Here is a 25917-nt window from a genome sequence, read left to right on the forward strand (position 1 = left end):
TACAAAATTATTAACTATATTCCCTGTGCTGTACTTGACACTAATCCAGGAAATTAAACTCAGTTATTTGAGTGTCTATATTATGTGCCAAAAATTACATGGCACTATCATCAAAAATGTGTTTAATCATCTATTAAATGACAGCTCATTTGGGTCTTCTTTTCATTTTGATCAAAGTAAAGAAATGGAAACGGCCTTACTTATACTAGAACCATTCACTTTCTCAATACAGGTGCTAATATTTTAACTTTTCCCTTTGTTTGAACTAGGGTAGGGGAGAAGTATTCCTTCTTTTAGAAAGAGAAAGGGGGCTGGAAAAGCAGAACCTGAATTCTCAGGCATATTATTTTGAAGAAGAGTATATATATCATAGTTCTCTAAGAAATAGTTTTCATAACTGGGGGAGAAATGGTATCTCTAAAAGCGTAACTTGCATCTATGTAACTTGGCTGTTTGTGATTCTTGTCATGAAGATATGCCTTCCTTAAGACCAAATACTGAAGGGAATAATCTTATTTGTTCATTCTTCACATTTTCTGAATTAATATACAAGTATCTCTAGGATTAATGCCTCTATTTCTGAATTAGTATAGACTTAAATGTTTTATCTGCCCCTAATTCTGTAAGAGAATGACATGAATATAGATTAGAGAAAAATGCAGGGATTATTTTAAGGAGTTGTAAATAATTATACCTGATTCTAATACAGAATTGTTTTTACATTGCTCTGGCAGATCAACACCAATTTACATACACTTACTAGGTAGGATTACTTATACTGATTATACCTATGACAGCAGTTAATATAATCAGACCAAATATCAATTTTTTTAAGATTTTTTTTTTTTTAAATTTTTAAGTAATCTCTACACCCAACATAGATCTTGAACTCACAGCCCCGAAATCGAGTCGTAAGCTCCACCAACCCAGCCAGGAGCCCCTCTTGTATTGATTTTAATAATTGTTTAAAGGATATTTATTTGTAGCTAAAGGAAAATGTAAGGAGCGCCAGGGTGGATCAGTTGGTTCAGCATCTGCCTTTGGCTCAGGTCATGATCCCAGGGTCTTGGGATCAAGTCCCATGTGGGGCTCCTTGCTCAGCGGGGAGTCTGCTTCTTTCTATCACTCCTCCCTCCTTGTGCGCCTCTCTCTTTCTCTCAAATAAATAAATAAATAAATAAAATCTTTAATAAAGGAAAATGTAAGAAATGTTAGTCTGTAATTTATAATGATAACCACATTTATTCCCCTCCAAAAAAAAAAACCACCAAAGGGAACATGGTTCCAAATTTACTTCTGTCACCCCAAAATCAAACAGTTTATTTTCTGGACATCAAAATGCTTTCTAAGATCTATTTCCTCCCTTATTAAATACACACTAATATCATTCAACACTTTAATAATTAGAAGGTTCTAAAATATGTGAGGCTAATATTCTAAGTTTAAAGTTGCTATTAGTGAATAGTGTCACTAGGAAAGATAGGATATTGGTGTGATTAGAGCCTTAGAAAAGGAAAGACACACTAAATCCCCCTTAAGTGCTTGTTTTATTGACTTTTTGTTTGTTTTAATGTATACATTTAAATTCTAGTGAACTGAGGCTGTGCTTTATTTATTACTAAAAAGTTCCTAATCTGTTAGACTTTTTTTTCTTTTGATGTCATTTATCTTTAAATCACCTTTCTAGGGGCACCTGGGTGGCTCAGTGGGTTAAGGCCTCTGCCTTCAGCTCGGGTCATGATCCCAGGGTCCCCTCTGCTCAGCAGGGAGTCTGCTCCTCCTCTCTCTCTGCCTGCCTCTCTGCCTGCTTGTGATCTCTGTCAAATAAATGAATAAAATCTTTAAAAAAAATCACCTTTCTATTTTAGTTTGTGAGTAGAAATAGTTTGTGATTATGCTTATTGCTCATGAACAACTTCATTAATGTCAATTTGCAAATAATTGCTTAGTTCAGTATTCTTTTAATACTATATTTATGGAAACCAGTTATTAAGTATTATCAATCAGTCCTTACAGTGATTTGTAAATTATGCTGTACTGGGTAGGGAGAGGCTCAGTGAGTTGGCTCTGAAAACCATTGCTTAATTAATAATATTTCAAATAAATTACTTGGGCGCCTGGGTGGCTCAGTTGGTTAAGCAACTGCTTTCAGCTCAGGTCATGATGCTGGAGTCCCAGAATCAAGTCCCACATTGGGTTCCCTGCTCAGCAAGGAGTCTGCTTCTCCCTTTGACCTTCTCCGTGCTCGCGCTCCCTCTCTCTCTCTCTCTCTCTCATTAAAAAATAAACAAATAAATAAATTTTTAAAATGACCAATTCTCAAAGGCATATTAAAAAATTAGCAACCCAGTAATGAACCTGCAGCCTCTGAGAACAGCACTGCCCTTCTTTACATAGTGCAGGTTTTTCATATCATTGTCACTTTCTTAATTTCCTCGTCATGGAGGTCTATCATTTAAGGCATAAAGTATCCTTATTTTACTGATTAGAAAATTGAGGCGAAGGTTTAAGTGACTTTTCATTCACTAGGACAAGTTAAAAATGAATTAAAACTGAGTTATTATTCAAACATTCTGAGATGATGTGTCTTTCAAAATTTACTTGTCAACTTGTAAGGAATGCATAAAAATGTTTTATTATGGTCAAATATACTTAACAAAATTTACTGTTTTGATCATTTTTAAGTATGTGTTTCAGTGGCATTAGATATATGCAGATTATACAACCATTAACAGTGTTTTTATGTTTATGTCAAATATATGGCCCCTTAATTCAAGATGCTCCCCTGAAATACTATAACTGTTGTACAGATCAAAATAGTTTCCTCGGAAGTTATAAACACTTTTAACTCATTTAACAGTAAGAGTGTTCAAAACATTTTAAGAACTCCTTTTGGAATCACATTCCTTTTTCATAACATCACCAGTAGGTTTTTTTCTTGCTTTGATGATGAAGTTGATTTTCAAAAACCTGAAGTTATTCAGAGCATTGTCCTCAGAATATTACAGGCAATCAAGCTGGGTAATTTTTTTTTAATCAAATATACTTATGAAGTCATCCATTCATTTACTCAGCACTTAGTTACTGAGGGCCTACTAAGTTCCTTTCACTCTCATAGGTACTAATTGCACCATTGTAAACAAAACAGTATCTGTTTCCATGGAGCATAGTCTAGTAGAGAAGATAAACGTTAAATAAATCATGAATTATGCTAAGCATCATCAAGAGGAAAACTGAAGTGCTCTGAGTAAATAACAAGAACTTGGAGAGTACCTGCTTTATACTGGGTGTCTTACTCTCCAGAAGTAACATTTGAGCAATGACCAAAGAATGGGTATGAGTTAGGAAGGTGAAAGTTATAGTTAGATGGAGCAACAACATGTGCAGTGTCTCTAGGACAGGCAAGTTTGAGGAACCAAAAGGTGAGTAACCTGTGGAATAATATTTGAGGGGGAATGGCATAAAATCAGTCAGAACCTTGTCTACTCCATATACAGTAGTAAATGCCTTTGCAGCATTCGATACATGAATCATGACCACCTCACATGCTGTGTGTGTGTGTATTTGGGGTTTTTTGTCAGTCTGCCTTCGCCTGCTTCAAGCACACACACAGATGCATGCTCACACACACACTTCGTGAGCTCAAGGCCTTTTTTACTTACTGCTCTAGCCCCATTTATCTGTCTGCCTCCCCCCCCACCTCTCTCTCTCACACATGCTCACACTCACCCATGCTTTATGAGCATAGGAGCTTTGTTTTAGTCACTGCTCTAGCCCTATTACCTAGAACAGTGTAGATACTCAAATTAATGAAAAATTAGGAAAATCACATTTGTCTTTAGTTTCTGGCTTGTGCATCATAGTTTGAACCGTTTAATGAAATCAGAGTGATGGTAGGAGGGGCACAATGGCAGAAGTAGATCTGGGGTAGGGAGATAAATATGAGTTAACTTTAAGCATATTCAGTTTGTGATGCCCATGAAACATCCAAGTTAGATACATCATTAGCAGATGGAAGGGAATACAGACCAGAGACTTAGGTTAGTAACAGAAATATGGCTGCTTGTAGTGGTATTTAAAATCAAGGATGATTGCATCTAAATGAGGGCATCTGTGAAAAAGAGGTCCCAGGACTAAGCCTCACAGTACAACATTCGAGTGGAGGAAAGATACTACTGTTGCAATGGGAGAAAAGAAGATTGTTTGCAAGTAGTTTCGACTTTTATTGTCCTAAAAATACAAGGCCCAGTTATTTGCTAAGAATTAAAGAGTAAGATTGCTTGGCAGTACTGAGATCTCATTTGAGGCTGAAGATCATCAATTCAGAACAGTGGAAATGTATTCACTTGAAATTTTCTCTAGCAGTGTTCAGCTGCATGTGCATAGAGTAGATGACTGGGTTCATATAATAAGTCATTGGGTTCATCTAGGGTTGGAGAGAAAAAGGGCAAAGGAATTAAGAGTTACTAAATTAATTTTCTTGTTTTTATTGGGCTAATTTATTTAGCTAAACCAACAAACAACCTTTGAGTCTCTACTGTGTGCCAAGCACTATTCCAGCCAGTCGTAGTAGAGTTGATAGTGTAATGAATGAAAAAAGACATATAAATAAATATGAAAAAGTATGTGATAGGATAGAAAGCATGAACAGCTAGATGTTGTAGAAGCAAAGAAAAGAGAGCCCTTGGGAAGTAAGGTTTCACCAAAGAGGTGACTTCTGAGTCGAACCTTGATTTTGTTTGGTAGAGTACATTATTCATAATGACTTCTTTTTTGTTCATTTGGTCATAAAAATAGCAATGGATTACCAGAGGTACAAATATAGTATTATATCTCATACTTGCTCCATTTTTTTTCCACCACAGAAATCTCTACATTAGAAACTTATTTTAACATAGCAAAAAACACATTGTTTATACCTAAGTTAAACACATATTGGCCTCCCCTGTATGCTAAATATTGATGCTTTTTCATATGTGTGCCAACTCTGAAGAGAAGTACCTGAAATATTTTGAGCAATGACAATATCAAGAGAATAAGCATATGGTCTCCTAAAGTAATTATATCAATGTTGATGTTCATTTGAATTTGAAGGGTTTACTGAAAATCACAGCTTTATAACCATGTTGTGTATAAAATTAAAACACTGTGGCCTTCATTTAGAGAGATTTTGCTTTGAATATAAACTGAATCATTGATACACATATTAATATAATACATATGTATATTCATTATGTATAAATGAATATACATACTTTTTTTACCGATTTGTTGTATAATTGAGGTATTATGAATGATTCTTCAGCAGTTGCCCAAGGCCATTCTAAGTATGAAATACAGAAAAAGCTTTCAGCAACTGTTTTTAAAAGAAATTATAAATTTTTTACCAAAATGTTCCTAATTGTTTATAAGGAATTTCTTAATAGTAAAATAGAACATATTTTAAGATTGTTCTTATCCTCACTGAATACCATTCCTAAAGTGTCTGTCTCATCATGATTTTACCACCATCTCCCTGGGGACCTCTGCCATCTTTCCTGAGACTTGTTTTATCAAGCATCATATCATTGTTACAGACTTTTAACCCTACCTCTTCACTCTGTTTCTTTAAGCATATATACATGGTCAAGTCTTTTTTCTTTCTTTAAGGGGTGGGGGAGGATAGAGTGAGGAGGACTCTTGATCTTGAAAATTGAAAATAATGGCCTGTGCTTTCTCCCTATTTTTTCATCTCCCATCCAGTAGTCCTCTGCATCATCGCAAGAGTAGTTACAAGCATAGATTTTAGAACTTGATTTCTTGGATTTAAATCCTAGTTCTGCTACTTGGTTGTATGATCTTGGATAATAAACTTCTTATTAGTTTCTTCATCTGTGAAATGTAGATAAACTGCTTAAGAATTACTTGGTACCTAGAAAAGCATATGTAAGTATCAACTACTGTTACATCATTGCTGTGACAGTCATACCACCCCATAGAAATTGGTTTTGATAAGGTCATTCTTGACCTTCTGTTTGCAGAGTTCTTTGTAGTCTTTTTACCTTTTAGAAGTTGGCATCCACTTTAACAAATCCCAAACCTGTCTCAACCATAATTTTCCCTCATGAGTTTCCCTCAGTATATAACTATTAGATGGACATTTCTGCCTAGATAATACCACACTTAAACTAAATATGTCTGCTAGGACCAAACATATTCCCCGAAGGAACCTGATCCTTTTATCTCGTATACTCCCTTATAGTTGCAACTATCCACCCACTAACCCAAGTCGATAAATTGAGACTTGTTGCCCAAATCCTGTTCATTCCACTACCTCTTAATGTCACGTATACCCATCTTCTCTTACATTGTCAGTACACTGTTTCAATACTTGAGCATCTTTTCTGTGAACTATTGAAATATATCTCTAACTCATATCTTTGTTCCTTCGTTTATCCTCTTCCACTACATTTAGTACACTGATTCCAGAGTAGTTGTTTTAAAATGAAAATACAATTATGTTATCTCTTTGCTTAAAACTTGCTTCCTGTCACCTTAAGGAAAAAACCCAAATGGGACCCCACCTCCTCTTTAGCCAAAACTAGAGATTCTTGGAATTTGTTAAGTTTCAGACTTCTTTGTGTATACTTGTTTTCTCTTCCTTTTCCCACACCTCTACCTCTGCCCCCTTTCCTCTGTCTCTTTCTTCTGGATAAATACACATTACGCAGTGAGAATTATGAAAATAAGAGACTGTGTTTGAATGTCTTTTATATCCCCAGTGTTTAATATAATGCCAGATAATAATACATCGGAACAGTGTTTCTCGCAGGGTGTCTATGAATGAGACGGCATGGTTAGCAATAAAATAAGCATAGAAATTAAGCATAAGTGTTCTAAAATTTTTCTAGCTTTTTGTCAGGGTAATTTTATATCTATTGAATCTTAATAAAAAGTGGAGATTTGTTTTTTGTATGTCTTTTTAATTTTTTCTAGTGGTTCATTTTTTTTGTATTTTATGAAAGTATCAGTCTGTGATGATTTGGAAATTTAAAAAAAATAAGTTTTTTCACACAAATGGTTAGAGAAAATTTGCATTAGAATATACCAGAAATGCTTAGAACTTGACCTGTAACAGATTAATGTTATTTCTGAAACTGTTTAAACTCCAAAAGAGCACATTAATTGTAAAAAGAATTATAGCATATAGTATGTCTTTACTTTTTGCAGCTGAAGATTCAGAAACCTACCAATATATATAAAGTCTAAGAAATACTACAGCTTTATGCTACAGCAGTGTAACCAATCTGATAACTCTTGGATTGGGCTGCCATGTTAATCACAGCTTGGCAGAGAAACTCCCACTACCATGCAGATAGTTTCTTGAATGAGTTCACAGTGAACTATAGGAAAAAAACCTTTTAGAACATTATTTTTATACTTTTATACTTTTTATAGAGACTCTTGAAATAATGATCATCTTTTCTTAATAAATATTTGTTGAGTGATTAGATAAATTTAAAGTTCTTTTTTGATTTTAAAAAATAATCAGAAACCTTCATAGTTCATGCTATTACATGGAATTTAAACTTCTGTTTCAACTCACCTGAAGTATTTATAGTCAGTTTTGGGCCTAATGTAATGAAATGATGCAGAGAAGGATATGACATGGTGGTTTCCCTTAACGAATGTAAAAAATAAGTTAAACTTTGTAGAAATTTTCTGCTGTCCTTTCCTGTATGCCTTCACAGAAGAACTAAAAGATCACTGAATCGCACAATTCATAATATTCATTTATTAAAAAATGTTTCTTTACAGAATATCATGTGCAAGGTACTGAACCAGAACATAAAATTTTAAAGAACCATTGTTTTTATCCTAAATCCTTTCTCTTGCTTGACTAAAATAGTGGCATTCATTTCTCTGTGAGCCATTTTTGTATTATTAAAGGGGTAGAGCAGATATAATAATATTAAAATTGAATTTATATACTTTAGTTCTTTAAAATAAATATAACTTACATTAAAGTTTATTAATGTTATTAAAACCATTTGTTTTTAGCTTGCTTCCTACAAACTGAACTTTAAACATAAAATCACTCATTAAATAGCTGTTACTAAAAAAAAAAAGTTCAGGCATTTGCTGTTATAGTCTAGTAGTTTGAAAACCTTAAATACATCTGCCTGAAAATTATAGTATTGTTGTTGGTGAAATCATTATCACGGAAGCTTTCAAAATTTATATTGCAAGTGGATCTTCTAATTTCTACTTATAGCATTTAATATGAAAATTAGTGATCTTTATATAATCGTGATTTTTTTTAACATTTTAAGATTTACTCACTGCTAGTAACAGGGTAGTCTTTTTGAGAAACTTAGAATTCTCCTCCCTCAGTCCTATAGATGAGAGAAAAATAAAGCACTGATATTTCTTTGCTAGCAAACAAAACATTTCCCATTAATTTTACTGCTTCCCAAAGCTTTCATAATTCTTCACTGAATTTAAGTAGTGTATGAAGAAATCTCATAGAATTTGAAGGAAAGGGTAACAGCAGGAACTTTAAATGAAATTTAATTTTTTTTTTAAAGATTTTATTTATCAGAGAGAGAGAGGGGGAGAGAGCGAGCACAGGCAGACAGAATGGCAGGCAGAGGGAGAAGCAGGCTCCCTGCTGAGCAAGGAGCCCGATGTCGGACTCGATCCCAGGACACTGGGATCATGACCTGAGCCAAAGGCAGCTGCTTAACCAACTGAGCCACCCAGGCGTCCCTAAATGAAATTTAATTTTATTTAGGTCTTAAGCATTGTGCCCAGATTAATGACATACATTAAAACATTAGAACAATATCCTTGTCCAATTCAAAACTGCTGCCTTTGAAACTATTTTATGTAAAATTTCAGTATTTCAAGTTGAGCATATGCCAGTGCTCTCTTCTTTGACTATTTGGATGGGGGAAAAAACAGTTTAAAGTTTTTTAAAAATAAATGAATTAAAGTTATATCCACTTATATTTTATTTACCTAAATATGTTTTTTAAAGAAAGCTTAAAAAGAGATTGGAAATAGACAAACAAAATAGAGCAATTATATTTGCTTTCCCAAAATATGTGGAGAAGTTTTAGAATTGATCTCTCAGATATGAGATTTACCTTTCCTAGGGAAAAAAATAACAAAAAATAAAAATACCTCATTTTAAAAATTTACTTAATGAAGATGTAGGCTTATATTTACACTTCTTAAATTGTAAAAGTCTACATCACACTTGCCTATCCACTATCCACTATTTTTTACAGAACTAGAGCCAGTATCCCAGTATTAACAGAAACCTTCAGAATTATACAATACCTTTTCAGAATGTTTATACTGTTGTCATGACAAAGTGAAAAACAATAGCATGGCACATCTGAAAGTTCTTATTCCATCTAATCTTAAAATCCAACAAAAAAAAATATTGGGTTATTCTAAGGTTACTTTAACCATGGATTACTTCAGGTTTTATTTTTAAATCATAAGATAAAATGATTTCTTCATTTTAGACTGGGTTTTTATTTTTAGTATTGGTTAGTTTGAAGGTTTAGCTACCTTTTTTAAAGGGATTGTGAGTGGCATTACATTTTGATCAGTTGCAGAATGAGTTAACACAACTCAAAGCTTTAGGTAATCAAAAATTAAGTTTGTTTTCTTTCCTGTTCTAGTTACCGGTTTACTAAAATAGTGAGCATACATGATCACTTGAAAATTGGGCTTCTGGAGCACCTGAACAGAAAGGGAGTGGTTCATATTCAGCATTACAAAAGACAACTTTCTCTTTTTGAAGGGGATTACTTTGGCTATTTTCCAGGTACTGGGGAAATTCCAGATTCATTACAAAGTTATTGGGATGGCTATTAATTATTCATTTCCTAAAATATGTTGATTACAGACTTGAGATTTTGTTATACAGTAGAACTTTATTTATTTCACTTCATCAATTAAAAAAATGATGTAGAGATTTATAGTGAAATACAAAATTGAGACTTACATGGGTCACTTATTTTTTTCAGAGAACTTTAAAAACATCACTCTTATTGATCACAACATATTTAATGGTAGAACTATTTGAAAATAATGTAAGAGCAATAGGATTTGTACATGTGTGTATAAGGAAAAGTTAGTGCAGAGCATAGTAGCTTTTCCAACTAATTAAATAATGAAAGAAAATTCATAACCTTACATAATAGTACAATTTTAGATGTGTGGGAATTTATAACTAGAGAATTTTTCATAGAGAATTATTATTTTATGAAATAGTTGAATGATATATGCATTCTTCTTAAAAATAGTTCTTCATGGTGGCAGTGGTTAAAGTTCTATAGTTGAACCATATAGCAGAATGTCCACTCAATGAGACATTAGATTATTTAGAAGAATTCTCTTTAGAATTTTTATGTCTAGTTCTAGGTTGAAGATTTGGGGAAGAGTCTTTATAAAAATCTATTTCCAAATATTTTTCCTTTACGTATCTTTTACTTACATGGATTGATCTTGATAGTTTGGAGCATTCACAATAGCTGTTTTTCTTCAATTAGGAAAGTCTGCCTAGGCACTATTTGGACTTTCATTTTTTGAACTTACACAACTTTCAGATAGGTTATAGTTCTATAATGGGGTGCAATTCAGATCTCTTTAGTGTTTTCCTACTGCTCTCAATTTCTCTAAGGACTGCTTCCAGTCTTTCTGTCATATAAGTTTTCATTCATTCAGCACACCTTTATCAAGGTATGTGTAAGGCATTGTGCTGTAGACCCTGAAGTACAAAAGTACTTCATGACATGGACACTGCTTTCAAGATAAGTATAGTATAAGTGAGGTCAGGGTGTAGAGTTAGCTCAGAGGAAGGAATATTATTCTTCCTTGAGGTGTTGAGGAAGATGTAATGTTTGTAAGAGATGCTGAGTAGGAATTTCTTTACAGGGGAAGAGTTTTCTAAGAAAGGAAGGAGAAATAGAACATGCTGAGTTTCAATCTTAAGACATTAAACTAAGGGCTAACTATGTCTTAAGATTCCTAATTCAAATTCACATTCAAGAATATTCTTTATTATTTGGAGTTTCCATTTAAAATGCATATCTAAGCACAAGTAGAGAACCACAGAGCCACTTTCAGGACAGGTGCTTAGCAGTCATGTCTGCTTACAAATGATTGGCTTGCCACCTACCCAGGCATTCTCAATCCTCATGGATCAACAATTTTTCATATTTGCTTGTATCCTGAACCTTCAGTTAACCAACTTGTTGTTTTATCACAAAGGCTAATAAACGAATGAATGCCAAAACTAACATGTACTAAATATGAAATTCAGTTTTTTAATCCTTAGATCTTCAATCGCTTTTGTCAGTTTCACACATTATTAACTTGCCTAGGAATCATAAAAAAATATTTAAGTATAGAACTATTTAGCCTAGTTAACAAGTACATTTTTGCTTGTTCTTTATGAGTTTTTACTTACTCTCTTTTCCATTAAGAACTGAAACTACTGGTACAGAATCCTTTTTCTTCATTCTGATAATAGCTTTATTTTTAACATGGTATTTGACAAAATTCTACCCAGTTCTAGGAACAACTGTAGGAACCATTATGATATAAACAAAATGTGGTTTAAGATATGTGTCTTATGATCAGTCACATTACCTCATATTTGGACTTCACTTTTTTTGGTGATGAGTTGCCAGAGGCAGTTCTCCTTGAAATACTGAAGTATTGGTACTTGTCAGTGGTAGGGAGTTGAAATCTGAATTAACAAAGGTGAAGCTCAAAATGGCATGTGACTGGTAGAATGTCACAAAACTCCTAAGTAGCCACAAAAATAACATACAAATAATTTTTCAGTAATCTCTTTTGTTTTTATCATAGATTTATATCTATATTCTCAGATTTTACTAGGAATAACCATGCATGTTAAGAAAGGATGAGTTTTGTTCTGTTTTACAGTTCAAGTATCATTGAGAGCAAGAAATACATCCACATAGGCACACAACACATGTTGTGTGATTTCAGACACATGTTCTGTGATTTCAGGTCCATATTATGTCACTCAGTAGTAAAGAATCTTACAGGTTGAAAAGGAAATTCCCTATGTCTACATATGTAGGGCTTTTAATATATGTATGTCTCAAGAAAGGAATTGTTTTGGGACAGTCCCAATCAGATGGAAAAGTGTGATGTTTGTTATAATAGAGGAATCTTTGAGACAGATGCTTCAGAACTATGGTTATGGTGGTTTTTATTCTTGAACCAGCCAAAATATTTATTCTTCAAAACATTGTATTTAATGGCAACCAGTCCAAGTGTCCAGTTTTCTTGTACATGTCAAAGATGTTCATGTTTCTAAGATAACCTCATGTTAAAAAGATAGAATGAGTTGCATGAATTAAAACTCAGAGTACATTTTGGCCAGTATTAAGAAATGACCTTCTGCCACAGTGATGGCATTGAATACTGATAACACTTAAGGCATGGAAAAATTTTAGTTGTTTGACCTTTATTCTAATTATACCTTGAAATTCGTACTAAAAATTATAAAGAAATCTTTTATTATTTTAAGTCATCTTTATACTATTTCGAGAATAATATATTATTTTCAAGATGAGAGAGAAGGTATTTTCAACGTGAGAAAAGTCTGATTCAGTGTCAGTTTTTAAACTATTATGATATGTGCATTACTAGAACATTTAAGCTTGTCTGTTGAATTTCTGTATTTATATGTCTTTGTATAACTTTTTTTTTAAATGCAGCTTGTGGTTTTTTGTTTTTTTTTTCCCTCCAGCTTGTGAGTTTCTTATGTTCTGGTGTACACCTGAAACTAATGTAACATTGTGTGTCAACTATACTTAGATATTTTTTTTATTTGTGTTTAACAAATAGAATGCTTTTTTGGACCATAGGACTTAATGGTTGAAATTTGAATATGATTATCTCAAAATATATTGGTTATGATATCTTGACACATAATACAAGCACTTATCATTAAAACTAATTGGTTTTTTTGTTATTTAGTTTGTAATGTTGAATTATAGTCAGCTTCAAAACCGTGTGTCACTTTGAAAATAATCATTGGTCTCTGTGTCAGGGACTTAAAAAAATCTAAGCAGAGACCCCCTACAAGGCAGGTAGTGGATTGAATGAAAGTGAAGCAAAAGCATGGGAAGGTTGTTTGTTTGCTTTTTGGTTTTTTTAATAGTTATTTATTTTAAGTAATCTCTACACCCATTGTGGGGCTCAAACTCATGACTCTGAGATTAAGAGTTGCACAAAAGCATGGGGAAGTTTTTAATAAATACTGCCTTTCTTTGGCTTAGTATTCAGGTAAAAGTGCTTGAAGAAACTTTTGAGATTATTCATTACCAGCTAATATATTTTTGCCTCGTCTAGTAATAATTCATTCAAGAAAAGTTTAAGTACTCTGTACTAAACATTGAAGGAAAAGAGTAAAAAAAAAACTAAGAGGATAAAAACATTTGTTAATATAGGGGAAAATGTGTTTTATTAATCGTGCATTTATTGTACACATGCTGAGTGCTGGAAATAGACATGTAATTGATATTATGGCTCCTGCTTTCATGAAAGTCTCAGTCCATTTGGCAAGACAGACAAACTAAAAATTGAAATTATACTATGTTATAAAGTAAGTGCTATAATAAAAGTGAGCATTATGCATTATGGAAACATACACATGGAAACACTATAAGGAAATATAGGAATACTTCCTAAACAGGATGCATGACTCTTGATGCTTTAGTAGAAGTTAGTAGGACAAAGAAGGTATATTTCACATAGATGGAGTGATACTGCAGATTTACAGAGTGAGAGATTGCATGGAGGTCAAGGAACCATAAGTAATTAAATGAGGCTAGGATGGAGTCAGACAAAGGGACTAGCAAAACCTGAGTCTACATAGGAAGCAAAAGACACTCTTACAAAAATTTGAGATTTTTACCTGAAATTGCTATTAAAGGATTTATAGCAAGGAAATGACATGATTAGATAAAATTTTAGAAAGATCACTCTAGATGCTACTGGAAAGCTACAGAATTTTCAGTTATATTTGGAAGCTCTTTGCAAGATAAGGATACATGTAAGTAAGTAAAAAAGTTCAAAAATTATTTGTGTTTGTACAACTTGGGTCTTAGTTTGGTCAGACCATCAATTAGGTTCTTTGTATAATGGTATTGCAGACAGTAGTGGAATATCATAAACTTTGTATAACTGAACTAATCAAAGACAAGGATTTGAAAATATATATAGAAGGATTTGAAAACTTATTGTTGGAAATGCTGTCAGACCACCTCCCCTTTGCCTCATTGACTATATAGTGTTGATCCTATTTGTACTAAATCAGATGATGCTACTAAGTGATGGCATTTAGTGTAGCATGGTGTATTCTGGGTTGCCTGACCCTACCTCTAGTGCTGGGTTTATAACTAAAAGAACATATAATGGAAAAGGAAGAGAGAATGAATCTCAAAAGGTGTGTAAGCTTATGAAAGGTTGAGGTATAAAGAGTTCAGAAGTTCGAAAGTATCCTTTCCCAAATTGCCTCCTATACTGTAACCTACCTATCTTCCTCTTGCTCACCTTAAAAAATGACTTGTAAATTACAGTGAAGTCTGTATAGTCTACCCCAAACATTTTTTACTGTTTCTATATTGCTTTCATTCCCTGAGAATTATAGAATAACAGATTCCACATTGTAAATAGTTCTCTCTTTTTGCCTTATGAGAGGGGCCATATTACCAGTTTGAGCCATATTATTTTTATTTCATTGAAAATATCAAAATAGATATTATAGTAACTAGATTATACATATATATATTACTTCAGTAAATATAAATTAATTCATATTTGAAACCACAGAATAGAACTTTATGATTTAATTCAAAAAGACAAATATGCCTAATTCTGAATTTTTACCAAACAGTACATGGTATATAGACATAGTTTATGGTACCCAAGTTATTGGCATAAACCCAGCAGACTGAACTTTTAATAGCTACCAAGACTTTAATCCCAGACTCTTAATCCAAATGAATGGTAAACAAGCTTTGAAAAACCTTGGTTTCCAGGGTGCCTGGGTGGCTCAGTCATTAAGCATCTGCCTTCAGCTCGGTTTATGATCCCAGGGTTCTGGGATCGAGCCCCGCATGGGGCTCCCTGCTCAGCAGGGAAGCCTGCTTCTCCATCTCCCACTCCCCCTACTTGTGTTCCTTCTCTTGCTGTCTCTCTCTCTGTGTCAAATAAATAAAATCTTTAAAAAAAAAAAAATCTTGATTTCCATTCATATAAATTCGAGCTCTCACAAGAATGGATTTCGACTCCTTTAGATGCAAGCAATTACCTTCACTTAAGTACCTTGCCACTTGACTCCCAAGACAAATGTCTTCCTGCAGCAAAAGAAAGTGACCTATAAGACCATATGTCTCTCAGTCATTACATATTCTATTTAATGATCCTAGACATCTAAGTAATACTGGGTTTATAGTTAAATCAAATTGTATGGTATTATTGACTTAAAAATATTCATCTTGAGATAATATATTATAGAAAAACTATATTTCTGTCATCTATTTTATTTTAAATCCTAAATTATTTAATTCTAAATAAAAATAGAGATGGAGAATTAACTTATTCATCGTTTTAATCTTGCCATAAAGGAAAATTGGATTGTTATGGTATTGAACTTGATGATGTAAGAACACACTTAGCTAGAGTTCACATAACAAAAGTTGGTTTCCTCAGGCTCAGCTAATCTGTACTGTCCCTTTTAAAAAATGTTTGACCAAATGGAAAACGTAAAGGCTGCTCTTTCATGATAAGGAATTGACAATGGAAGCAGTAAATACCTCTTTAAAGTTAATTTCTTGTTGCACTCTATCTCAGTTTTTACCTACTCAGGCTAATTTGCAGGTGCCTGGGATGAGTAGACAATCCATAATTTCTACCAATCAAGTAAAAGAAGGAAAGAAAACTCTGAGCTTCTCTCCCAGTTAACAGGTAGTTTGCTGTGGTTAAAATTAATGCAGATTTTACAGCAACAAATTAGCATTTTCATTTATTATAAGTAATTGATTTGAAATTTGGGAAATGAATAGTTGAGTGCATCATTTGAGTGTTTATTTGACTAATTACTAGTTCAAGAGACCATCATGTAAATTTTTCTCTGTATATTATGGCAAGTCAGTTTATTTCTCTCTTCATTTTAACATGTTTAATGTGTGGTTACTTTTACTTGAAAATGTGTTTTATTCTTTGCAGTGTTTGAGCAATACACCTCCACTTACTGAATACTTCCTCAATGATAAGTATCAAGAAGAACTGAATTTTGATAATCCCTTGGGAATGAGAGGTGAAATTGCTAAATCTTACGCTGAATTGATCAAACAAATGTGGTCTGGAAAATTTAGCTATGTCACGCCAAGAGCCTTTAAGGTTAGTATAGTAAGTACATTTTCTATAATGGCTGTGTCATCCCCAAGAGGACAAAAACAGGTTCTTTGGGGAATGAGTGAAAAAAATCATAGCTGTTAAATTGATTTGTGGCCCTCCATAGAGACCCAGCACAAACAGATACACAATATATCTGTGCTGTTAAATTTTCTGGGTGGGGGTGGGACAGATGATTACTTTAAAATGTCCAAAAAGGTTCTAGGGGATGGGGAGGGAAATAATGAAAAGCTGGAAAACACTGTTATGGTACGAAGTGACAAAAAACAGCAGAGCATATGCAGGTTGCTTTAGAATACAGTGCATATCTAAAAAACCTATGTAAATTTTTATTACAAATGTAAAGGCTAAATTTGAGCAGGTCATTGAAGTCTAATAACTCAGTTTATTTTGAGAGTCATTGTAAGTTTGAAATATTATTGAAATGAAACTAGTCTGCAAAACCAGCACTACATATTAATTAAATATTTTCAATATAATCCTTAAACTTTTAAGTTTATTCTTATTTGTGAAGTGGTTACCTCTTAGAACCAATAAAACCTCAAGTAATTTAGTTTGCCATTCAAATAAGAATTGAGCTGAAATTTAGTTTTATATATTAAAAAATTTTTCCAGTTTTTAAGATTTTTGTTTATTTTTTGTTTGTTTAAGATTTTGTTTGACACAGAAAGCAGGGAAATAATTTTTCTATTTATTACAGGTGAGTTCTGTTTTAAAGAGAATAAGCAGTTTTCAGCTGTTTTTTAACACAAACAAACTTAAATGATACATAGGATATCTAGCAGGCAACATTTTATTAACTATATACTAGTTCTTAAAAAATACAACAAATGAAAACACTGTTGCATATATGTATCTTCTTTAACTTTCTAAGCTTTGGACAACCTAGTTTAGACAAACTGTTTCTTAATCCTTACCCGTGATTCCAATTAGTTTTGTTTTACTAGATATTGTCTTAAAATTATGTATAAACAGGGTCCTGATATCTGGCTTTTTCTTTCACATTTCTTCAGTTTTATCAAAAAAATACTAGTATTGTAAAGACTAGGAAAATTATATACGAACACAAACATTCCTGTTATCCCTGAAATTTATCCTCTTTTTACACAGAGAAACAAAATGAGAGCTTTGTAATTTTTTCTAGTGTCCCAGAAGTAATATTGAATTTTGATAGTCTTTAGTATTTCCAAATCCTTTGTACAAAACTTTACTATATTTTCTGTCCTCCGGTCTTATCTGTATTACAGATTAGTTACTTAAAAATGTTTATTTAAAAAATGTTTTTAAGATATGTAATTATATGTATGTATTTATATGTAATTACCATATCTGCAGATGACTGCAAAAGTGCCACAAGTTGATTTGGAGGTGACAAATAATTTTAGCAGTCAATGAATTCACAAAATATGGGATCCGTGAATAGTGAGAATCAAATTTTTTTAATCAGTCTTGTACCTATAACTGATTTTATAGTTTTGCTTTTCTTACAGACACAAGTAGGACGTTTTGCACCTCAGTTCTCCGGATACCAGCAGCAGGACTGTCAAGAGCTATTAGCTTTCCTATTAGATGGATTACATGAAGATTTGAATAGAATTAGAAAAAAACCATATATACAATTAAAAGATGCAGATGGAAGGCCAGATAAGGTAAATTTGATGATATTATTGTCACCACTGTTATAATACTGTTATATCCCTGTGTAATATGTGTGTATTTTTCTTACAGATTGTTGCTGAAGAAGCCTGGGAAAACCATTTAAAAAGAAATGATTCTATCATAGTAGATATATTTCACGGCCTTTTCAAATCAACTTTAGTTTGTCCTGAATGTGCTAAGATTTCTGTAACATTTGATCCTTTTTGTTACTTGACACTTCCATTGCCCATGAAAAAAGAACGTACCTTGGAAGTATATTTAGTTAGAATGGATCCACTTACTAAACCTATGCAGGTAAATCATGATTATTTTCTTTGCATTTCTTACTTTTATAAAAACTTGGTGTTGAGACCTTGTGGCTCAAGCATAATTAAGTTTATTTGTGTAAGAGATTTTATAAACTAAATACTTTGGAAATTTTAGTACAGCTTTTTAGAATTTTGAAAAGGTGAGGGATGTGTAAAGTATTATTTGTAAAAGCAAAATTCTCAAAGTCTTTTTCTTATGAAAGAAAAATGATAGGTTGTTCAATTTACAGTGTTAGGATAAGTATGAGTTTACCAAAGATTAATAACATTATTTTTCCCATTTTCCAACTTGAACTTTAATGTTAATTATATATTTTTTCTAATGGCTGTTGGAAGTAGAACTAATAGCATACATTTTGATTCATGATTTGATAATAGTATACTTAAATACCTGTGATATTTAGGCATGTTAACTTGGAAGAGAAATGGAAATTTAGTTTGGCTATAAATACTTGCTTCACTAATGTTCTAAGCAAAGCACTATATTTTCTCCCTTCATTAATCAGTTAATCCTTCTCTGACACCTGAACCACCCTTAAAAGAAGTAGTTCTTCCTCTTCTACCTTCAGTTCAATTCTATTATCACACTTAATAAATTTTATTATAACCTTTGGTTTACTTATCTTTTCTCCACTAGACCATGAGTTCTTTGAAGATGGGGACTTTGTAAATCTTTGTATTTCCAAACCCCATAACTTGTAGTACTACTGATGCAGAAATATTCAAAAATTATATTCATTGAAATATGTGTTGGGCACCTCATGAAATTGTAAAGCTCTGTTTGACAAACAGGAGACATGGTTCCTACTTTAGAAGACTGTTTACTGAAGATCTTTAGCTTAGATTCCAACCAGATAGTGCAGTTTCTTAGAGCATTGTAGTTATAAACTGAGTGGCTTTAAACAATGAAAATTTTTTTTCTCACAATTCTGGCGGCTAGAAGACTAAAATCAAGAGTGCCAGCATGATTGGTATCTAGTACAGACTCTATTCCTGGTTTACAGACAACCTTGTCCTCACTGTGTTGAGAGAGAGCACAGTGAGAGAGAGCACCTGTTTGCACATAAGCTCTGTTGCATCTCCTTATAAGGGCAGTAATCCCATCGTGAGGGCCCCACCTTTTTGATCTCATATAAACCACCCAAAAGCCCCCTCTCCAAATACCATTACTTTAGTGGTTAGGGTTTCAACACTAAATTTTAAGGGGACACAGTTCAGTCAATAGCAATATCATGAGATCTGTATGAAAGGTCTACTTTTGAGCAAAGTTAAAATCTTACCATTACTTCATGTAAGTGTTTGGGTTTACTCTTAACAAGGACACAATAAATGAAGTGTTCATAATAAAAGTATAGTCCTTTCATTCAGAGTGATTAAGGTCTAGTAAAGACTAGTCATACACTTAATGCACATTTCCCCTATTTCTTTTGCTACTTTATATGTTTCCTTCATGAACTCATTGAACCTGATGCCTTCATGTCAATATCTCATTCAGTAGTACTGAGAATATTGAGCAGGGTCAGAAAAGGCCTGCTTTTATTTTTGGCCAGGGGAATATAGGTTCACATTTCTAAACTCACACCCTTTAATAAGCATAGAATTATTAATGTTCTTTTCAGTGGAGGGAAACAGTAACAATGCTAAACTACACTCGTACCTCCAGTTTGGAAATTTGTAAATACATGCCAATGAGTGTAATGGAATGAGAGAGAAGCATAAACAATAAGTAAAATTTATCGCAACAAAAAAATAAATACACTGTTTTTCTACATTACATTTGTTAAAAACAGTATTCTCCCATGCTAGTAATACAAAGTAATCTTTATTACCTAGAGACAGATTGCATTCAAATTTCACATTAGCCTATAAGGCATGTACTGAATATTCTCCCATAATTTGAGTTTTAAATTGTTTTCCCAGTAATATGAATTCCATTAGTATAGCTCTTTTTCTTTTTTTTCTTTTTTTTTTTTTTTAAAGATTTTATTTATTTATTTGACAGAAATCACAAGTAGATGGAGAGGCAGGCAGAGAGAGAGAGGGAAGCAGGCTCCCTGCTGAGCAGAGAGCCCGATGCGGGCCTCGATCCCAGAACCCTGAGATCATGACCTGAGCCGAAGGCAGCGGCTTAACCCACTGAGCCACCCAGGCGCCCTTTTTTTCTTTTTTTTTAAGATTTTATTTATTTATTTGACAGGGAGAGACACAGTGAGAGAGGGAAAGCAAGCAGGGGGAGTGGTGGAGGGAGAAGCAGGCTTCCCTCAGAGCTGGGATTGAGCCCAGTCCAGGACTCGATCCCAGGACCCTGGCAGCATGACCTGAGCCGAAGGCAGACGCTTAACTACTAAGCCACCCAGGTGCCCCAGTATACCTCTTTTTACACTTGGTGGCCAAAACTACAGATTTGTGGAGATTGGAGTCATGGTCATCAAAAAGAATTGGGCATTTTTTTCCTACTTGAAGGCAGTAACAATTCAAATACAAAATGACGGGCTCATTAACAGTGTGCTTTAACCAGCTGGAGAGGAAAGGTAAATTAACCGAGTTAACTTACTTGATGAGTTGTCCCATCAATGAAGTTGATTTAGGTAATAATTAATTAGTAATTGTATTGAACATGTATTCGGTATTGGACTCCCATACTCTGCGAAGTGCTGGAAATCAAAGGTGTTCCTGGTTCTTGTTCCCAAGAAGCTTTTCATACAGTGTGAAAAATGCTGTGACAGAGTACTGCAGGAGTATACAGGAGTGACATACCCCAACCTACCAATACACCTGTGTTGAATCCTGAGGATGATTAGGTTTTAAGCGTGTGAAAGCTGGAAATAAAGACATTGTAGAGAACAAGAATGGGATATACAAAGAGCTAAAGGCAAAGAGGATGTAGCCCACATATGAAAATTATAAGTATATAATATGGTAAGCAGAAGTGAGCTAATAAAGAAATTTGCTGCCATGAAAGGAAGTTTGGACTTCATCCTAAAATGAGGGGAGCCATTAAAGATTATTAAATGAGAGATTACGTGACCGGATTTGTATTCGAGAAAAAAGACCCAGGCTAGTGCAAAGATTGGATTGGAAAAGCTTAGGTCAGATGTACTAAGACCATGTAAGTGAGTTTTGCAGTAATCAGATGATAAATGAAAAGGGCTTGAGCTTTTAAGATTAGTGTCAGGATGGCAGTTAGAAGAAATAGTTGAATACAAGAAGTAAAAGTGTTTAAGTGCATTCAAAGATGATGCCAAGCTAATTGGGTTGCAAAACTGAGGAGACAGAGGTGCTATTTGTTTTAATGGGATATAGAGGAAGAAAGGTTTAGAAAGAAACCTGTTTTAATATTGGATATGCTGACCTAACATGACCTAAATCTGCGTTATTGTACATGTTGAGGTGCATGAGGAAATTTTAGGTAGTTGGCATTGAGTTTCTCTATCTAGACTGGAGGAGAGATGTCTGTGCTTGAGATAGAAAGTGGGCAGTGAACTCTGTGAAAATAATGAATGTCTTAGAAGGATGAGATTCCTTAAGGATAGGGTGATCCTGTAATGTATCATCTAAACCAGAATTCTCTTAAAAATAAAAGGGGCCATTATTAATAATTATACTAGGACAGCAGGCTCATCCAGGACTGGCCAGAGCAAACTGGGGTATATTCACCTGTTCTAAAGAGAGCCTATACAGTCAAGAAGAGGGCTAAGGGGGTGGGGGAGGGTAGCGTCTGGGTGACTCAGTACATTAAGCCTTTAATCATCTGCCTTGGGCTCAAGTCATGACCCCATTGTCCTGGGATCAAGTTCCACATTGAACTCCTTGCTCAAGGAGGTGCCTGTTTCTTCCTCTGCCTTCTGCTCCCCCTGCTTGTGTGCGTGTGCTGTCTCTCTGTCTCTCTCTCTCTCTGACAAATAAATAAAATCTTAAGAAGAAAAAAAGATTAAGGGTAAAATTCTAAAGGAATTTGACAACCTTGGTAACGGGTAAAGGAAAGAAATGAGGACAAAAGCTAGGGGTGGATAAGTGAATGGGAAGTGAGGAAGTTAAGATACTGTAGACATTACTTTTAGCAAGGGTATTTATAAAGCAAATGAGAAAGGGAGATAGAGGGAAGAGGCAGTGAAGGAGTGGTTTATTTCATTCTTTTTTCCTTTTTTTTTTTTTTTTTTTTGGAGAGGCTTGTAAATTATTTCACTGCTTATATAAGGATCAGAACAAAATGGAATAAAGACTGATTGCTGGTTCCCAAGGAAATGGAACACGATGAGATTCAGAGCATAGATTCTAGATTTAGCCTTAGATGGGAAGGGTGACACCTGATTCTCTTTCCCTATGTAGAAAAAGATGGAGAAAAGGATCTTCTAGAAGTTTGTTGAAGGACACAAAGTTGGAGATTTTCCTATCCAGTAACCTCTTTTTTTCTTTTTCTTTTTCTTTTTCTTTTTTTTTTTTTTTTTTTTGGTATTCTGTAGACAGTGAAGGGAGAGGTGGTGAAATAGGAAGCCTAAGGAATGGTGAGGATTTTATATAGTTACTGAGAGAAATGAAGGAAGAAGTAACTAAGGGAGGCACAGAATTTCTGGCTAGTGTTGAACAATCAGTTAAGACTTAAGACTTGGGCACTGAGAATTTGTAGCAAACCAGTCTCTAAGTTGGTCAGTTTTCTCCAGCATATCAAACAGCTCTAAGGAACTATAGCAAGAATAAAATTGAATAACAAAGTAGTTAAAGGTTTTGCAGTGCAGTAGTTGCAATGATAAATCATGTAGGATCTGGATGGAAGGCCATGAAGACAGTAGGAAGCTGGAAAACCAGGAGAAGATTGAGAATTAAAAGGACTAAAGCTCTAAGTGCAAGCCAAGAATGGGGAAGAACAAGTTTCCAGGAGAAGTAAATTCATGGTTAGTCAGTAGCCTGATAAAGAGTTTAAGAAACTGGAGGTGGAATGAGTTTATGGCAAGGTGCAAGAAGTGAACTACAGTTGAATGTAAGTGTGGGTCTTTGAATCAAAGATCCAGGGAACAATAAGGCTAATTTAAATTATCCATAGAGACATTGCCAGCGAGGATGATGGTAGGATTGGAAAAAGACACTATAAAACAACTACTAAGTGAATGTGAGGAAGCAACCGTGAGTTCATTTTCATCTACTGAGTATTTTTTCCAAAGTAATAAATTCATTACAATTTTTTGTTTTTTAGTACAAAGTGGTTGTCCCCAAAATTGGAAACATACTTGATCTTTGTACAGCATTGTCTGCTTTGTCAGGAGTACCTGCAGATAAGGTAAGGTATTTCTGCGTTTGAAGAATGTAAACTGGAGTTTAGTTTTTCAGTGATGTAAAACCAGCTTAATAGAAATTTATTTCCTTTTAGATGATAGTTACTGATATATACAATCATAGATTTCACAGAATATTCGCTATGGATGAAAACCTTAGTAGTATTATGGAACGGGATGATATTTATGTGTAAGTATAAAATTCATTGTGCAAAATATTAATTGGGAAAATTTCAGAAGAAATAACATAAAAGTTTTCAGAGTTTATGGTCAGTTTTGTCCTTATAGGTTTGAAATTAACATCAATAGGACAGAAGATACAGAGCATGTGATTATTCCTGTTTGCCTAAGAGAAAAATTTAGACACTCAAGTTATACCCACCATACTGGTTCTTCACTTTTTGGTCAGCCTTTTCTTATGGCTGTACCACGAAATAATACTGAAGATAAACTCTATAATCTCCTGCTTTTGAGAATGTGGTAAGTGTCAGACAATTCTACATTAACAAAATGAGTGTTAGAATAGTTAATAAAAATAAATGTGTAGTGTACTATCAGAATATAATTTGATAAGCCTATATTATCTCAACTGTGTTTAAACAGAAATTTACAAAATCAAATTATAGTTTAATTCAGTTTGTTGATCATGTAAAACACATTATTTAGGTAATTGCAAACCCAGAAAGCATGGTTCTTTTAGCTGTTTTAAACCAGAAGTTTGTAGTTGGAAGAAAATGGGAATTTTCATGTGTGCACTCTGACATTATAACAAATTTCAGATGCTTCATTTCTTTATACACATTGCTGGTTCAGGAACTCCTACAAATGGTTTTATTTAAAAGAATAAATTTTCAGGGTTGAGAGTATTTTAAGCCAACCCATTTTTGTCTTCCTAAAAACCTTGATTGGAAATGTAATCAAAACTGCCATTTGATCCCTTTGGTTTTATCCTTTGTAACTGACAAATTCTTTCTGGCATACCTATTTTAATCATTTATTTATTTATTTATTTATTTGACAGACAGAGTAGGCAGAGAGGCAGGCTGAGCAAAGAGCCCGATGCAGGACTAGATCCCAGGACCCTGAGATCATGACCTGAGCCGAAGGCAGCAGCTTAACCCACTGAGCCACCCAGGCGCCCCTGCCACAAACTTTTATCATAAGATGTTAAAATCCTAGAAGTAACAAACCAACTCCTTTCTTTTTATAAAGACAACCAAAACAGAAATGATTGGTCACTTGCACTTATGGTACTATATCCTGAATTTGATTTATCCTTGAATCTACTAAATGACAACTATTATTACTTCATTAAAAAGTACTGAAAGAGGGGCGCCTGGGTGGCTCAGTGGGTTAAGCCGCTGCCTTCGGCTCAGGTCATGATCTCAGGGTCCTGGGATCGAGTCCCACATCAGGCTCTCTGCTCAGCAGGGAGCCTGCTTCCTCCTCTCTCTCTCTCTTTCTCTCTGCCTGCCTCTCTGCCTACTTGTGATCTCTCTCTGTCAAATAAACAAATAAAATCTTTAAAAAAAAAAAAGTACTGAAAGAATGGGAAAAAAAATATTTTTTTCTAGTTTTTACCATCATAGAACTAAATTAGTATGATTTCTGATTTTATTTAAGCCGATATGTCAAAATATCTACTGAAACAGAAGAAACTGAAGGATCCCTACACTGCTGTAAGGACCAAAATATTAATGGGAATGGCCCAAATGGCATACATGAAGAAGGCTCACCAAGTAAGACTTTCCTGTTAAATTTTATAAAACCTTTCACTTGGATTATTGCCTCAGAAAAAAAGAAGATGGGGATTAAGGAACTAAAAAAAATCTCTCCAAGCCTGGGAAAAATATTGTTAATATTAATAACTTTTAAATGTAGCATTGGGTTTATTTAAAGACTTCTAATATCTAAAATTAGGTGAAATGGAAACAGATGAGCCAGATGATGAATCCAGCCAGGATCAAGAACTTCCCTCCGAGAATGAAAATAGTCAGTCTGAAGATTCAGTTGGAGGAGATAATGATTCTGAAAATGGATTATGTACTGAGGAAATTTGCAAAGGTCAAATCACGGGACACAAAAAAAGATTGTTTACATTCCAGTTCAACAATTTAGGCAATACAGATATCAACTACATCAAAGATGATACCAGGCATATAAGATTTGACGAGCGGCAGCTTAGGCTAGATGGTAAGTATGAAAACTGGCTTGAACACTGA

At 33.9% G+C, this 25917-nt stretch overlaps 1 protein-coding gene across 11 annotated transcripts in view; it reads left to right on the forward strand.

Annotated features, from left to right (window-relative positions):
• USP15 (ubiquitin specific peptidase 15) overlaps nt 1–25917 on the forward strand; it is a 114685-nt gene that overhangs the window by 77879 nt on the left and 10889 nt on the right. For 6 of the 11 annotated variants that reach the window (XM_032348839.1, XM_032348833.1, XM_032348835.1 and 3 more), the window contains 8 exons: nt 16270–16443; nt 17949–18107; nt 18187–18411; nt 23617–23700; nt 23791–23885; nt 23984–24175; nt 25319–25434; nt 25616–25888. In XM_032348839.1, the coding sequence (XP_032204730.1) occupies nt 16270–16443; nt 17949–18107; nt 18187–18411; nt 23617–23700; nt 23791–23885; nt 23984–24175; nt 25319–25434; nt 25616–25888 (1318 nt within the window). Of the gene's footprint in view, nt 1–9674; nt 9821–15921; nt 16009–16269; nt 16444–17948; nt 18108–18186; nt 18412–22888; nt 23437–23616; nt 23701–23790; nt 23886–23983; nt 24176–25318; nt 25435–25615; nt 25889–25917 lie in introns of those variants that run through there. The other 5 variants (XR_004287032.1, XR_004287031.1, XM_032348840.1 and 2 more) reach the window with 4 other exon arrangements.

Source organism: Mustela erminea, chromosome 6 (genome assembly GCF_009829155.1).
Source record: "Mustela erminea isolate mMusErm1 chromosome 6, mMusErm1.Pri, whole genome shotgun sequence".
Classification (NCBI taxonomy): Eukaryota; Metazoa; Chordata; class Mammalia; order Carnivora; family Mustelidae; genus Mustela; species Mustela erminea.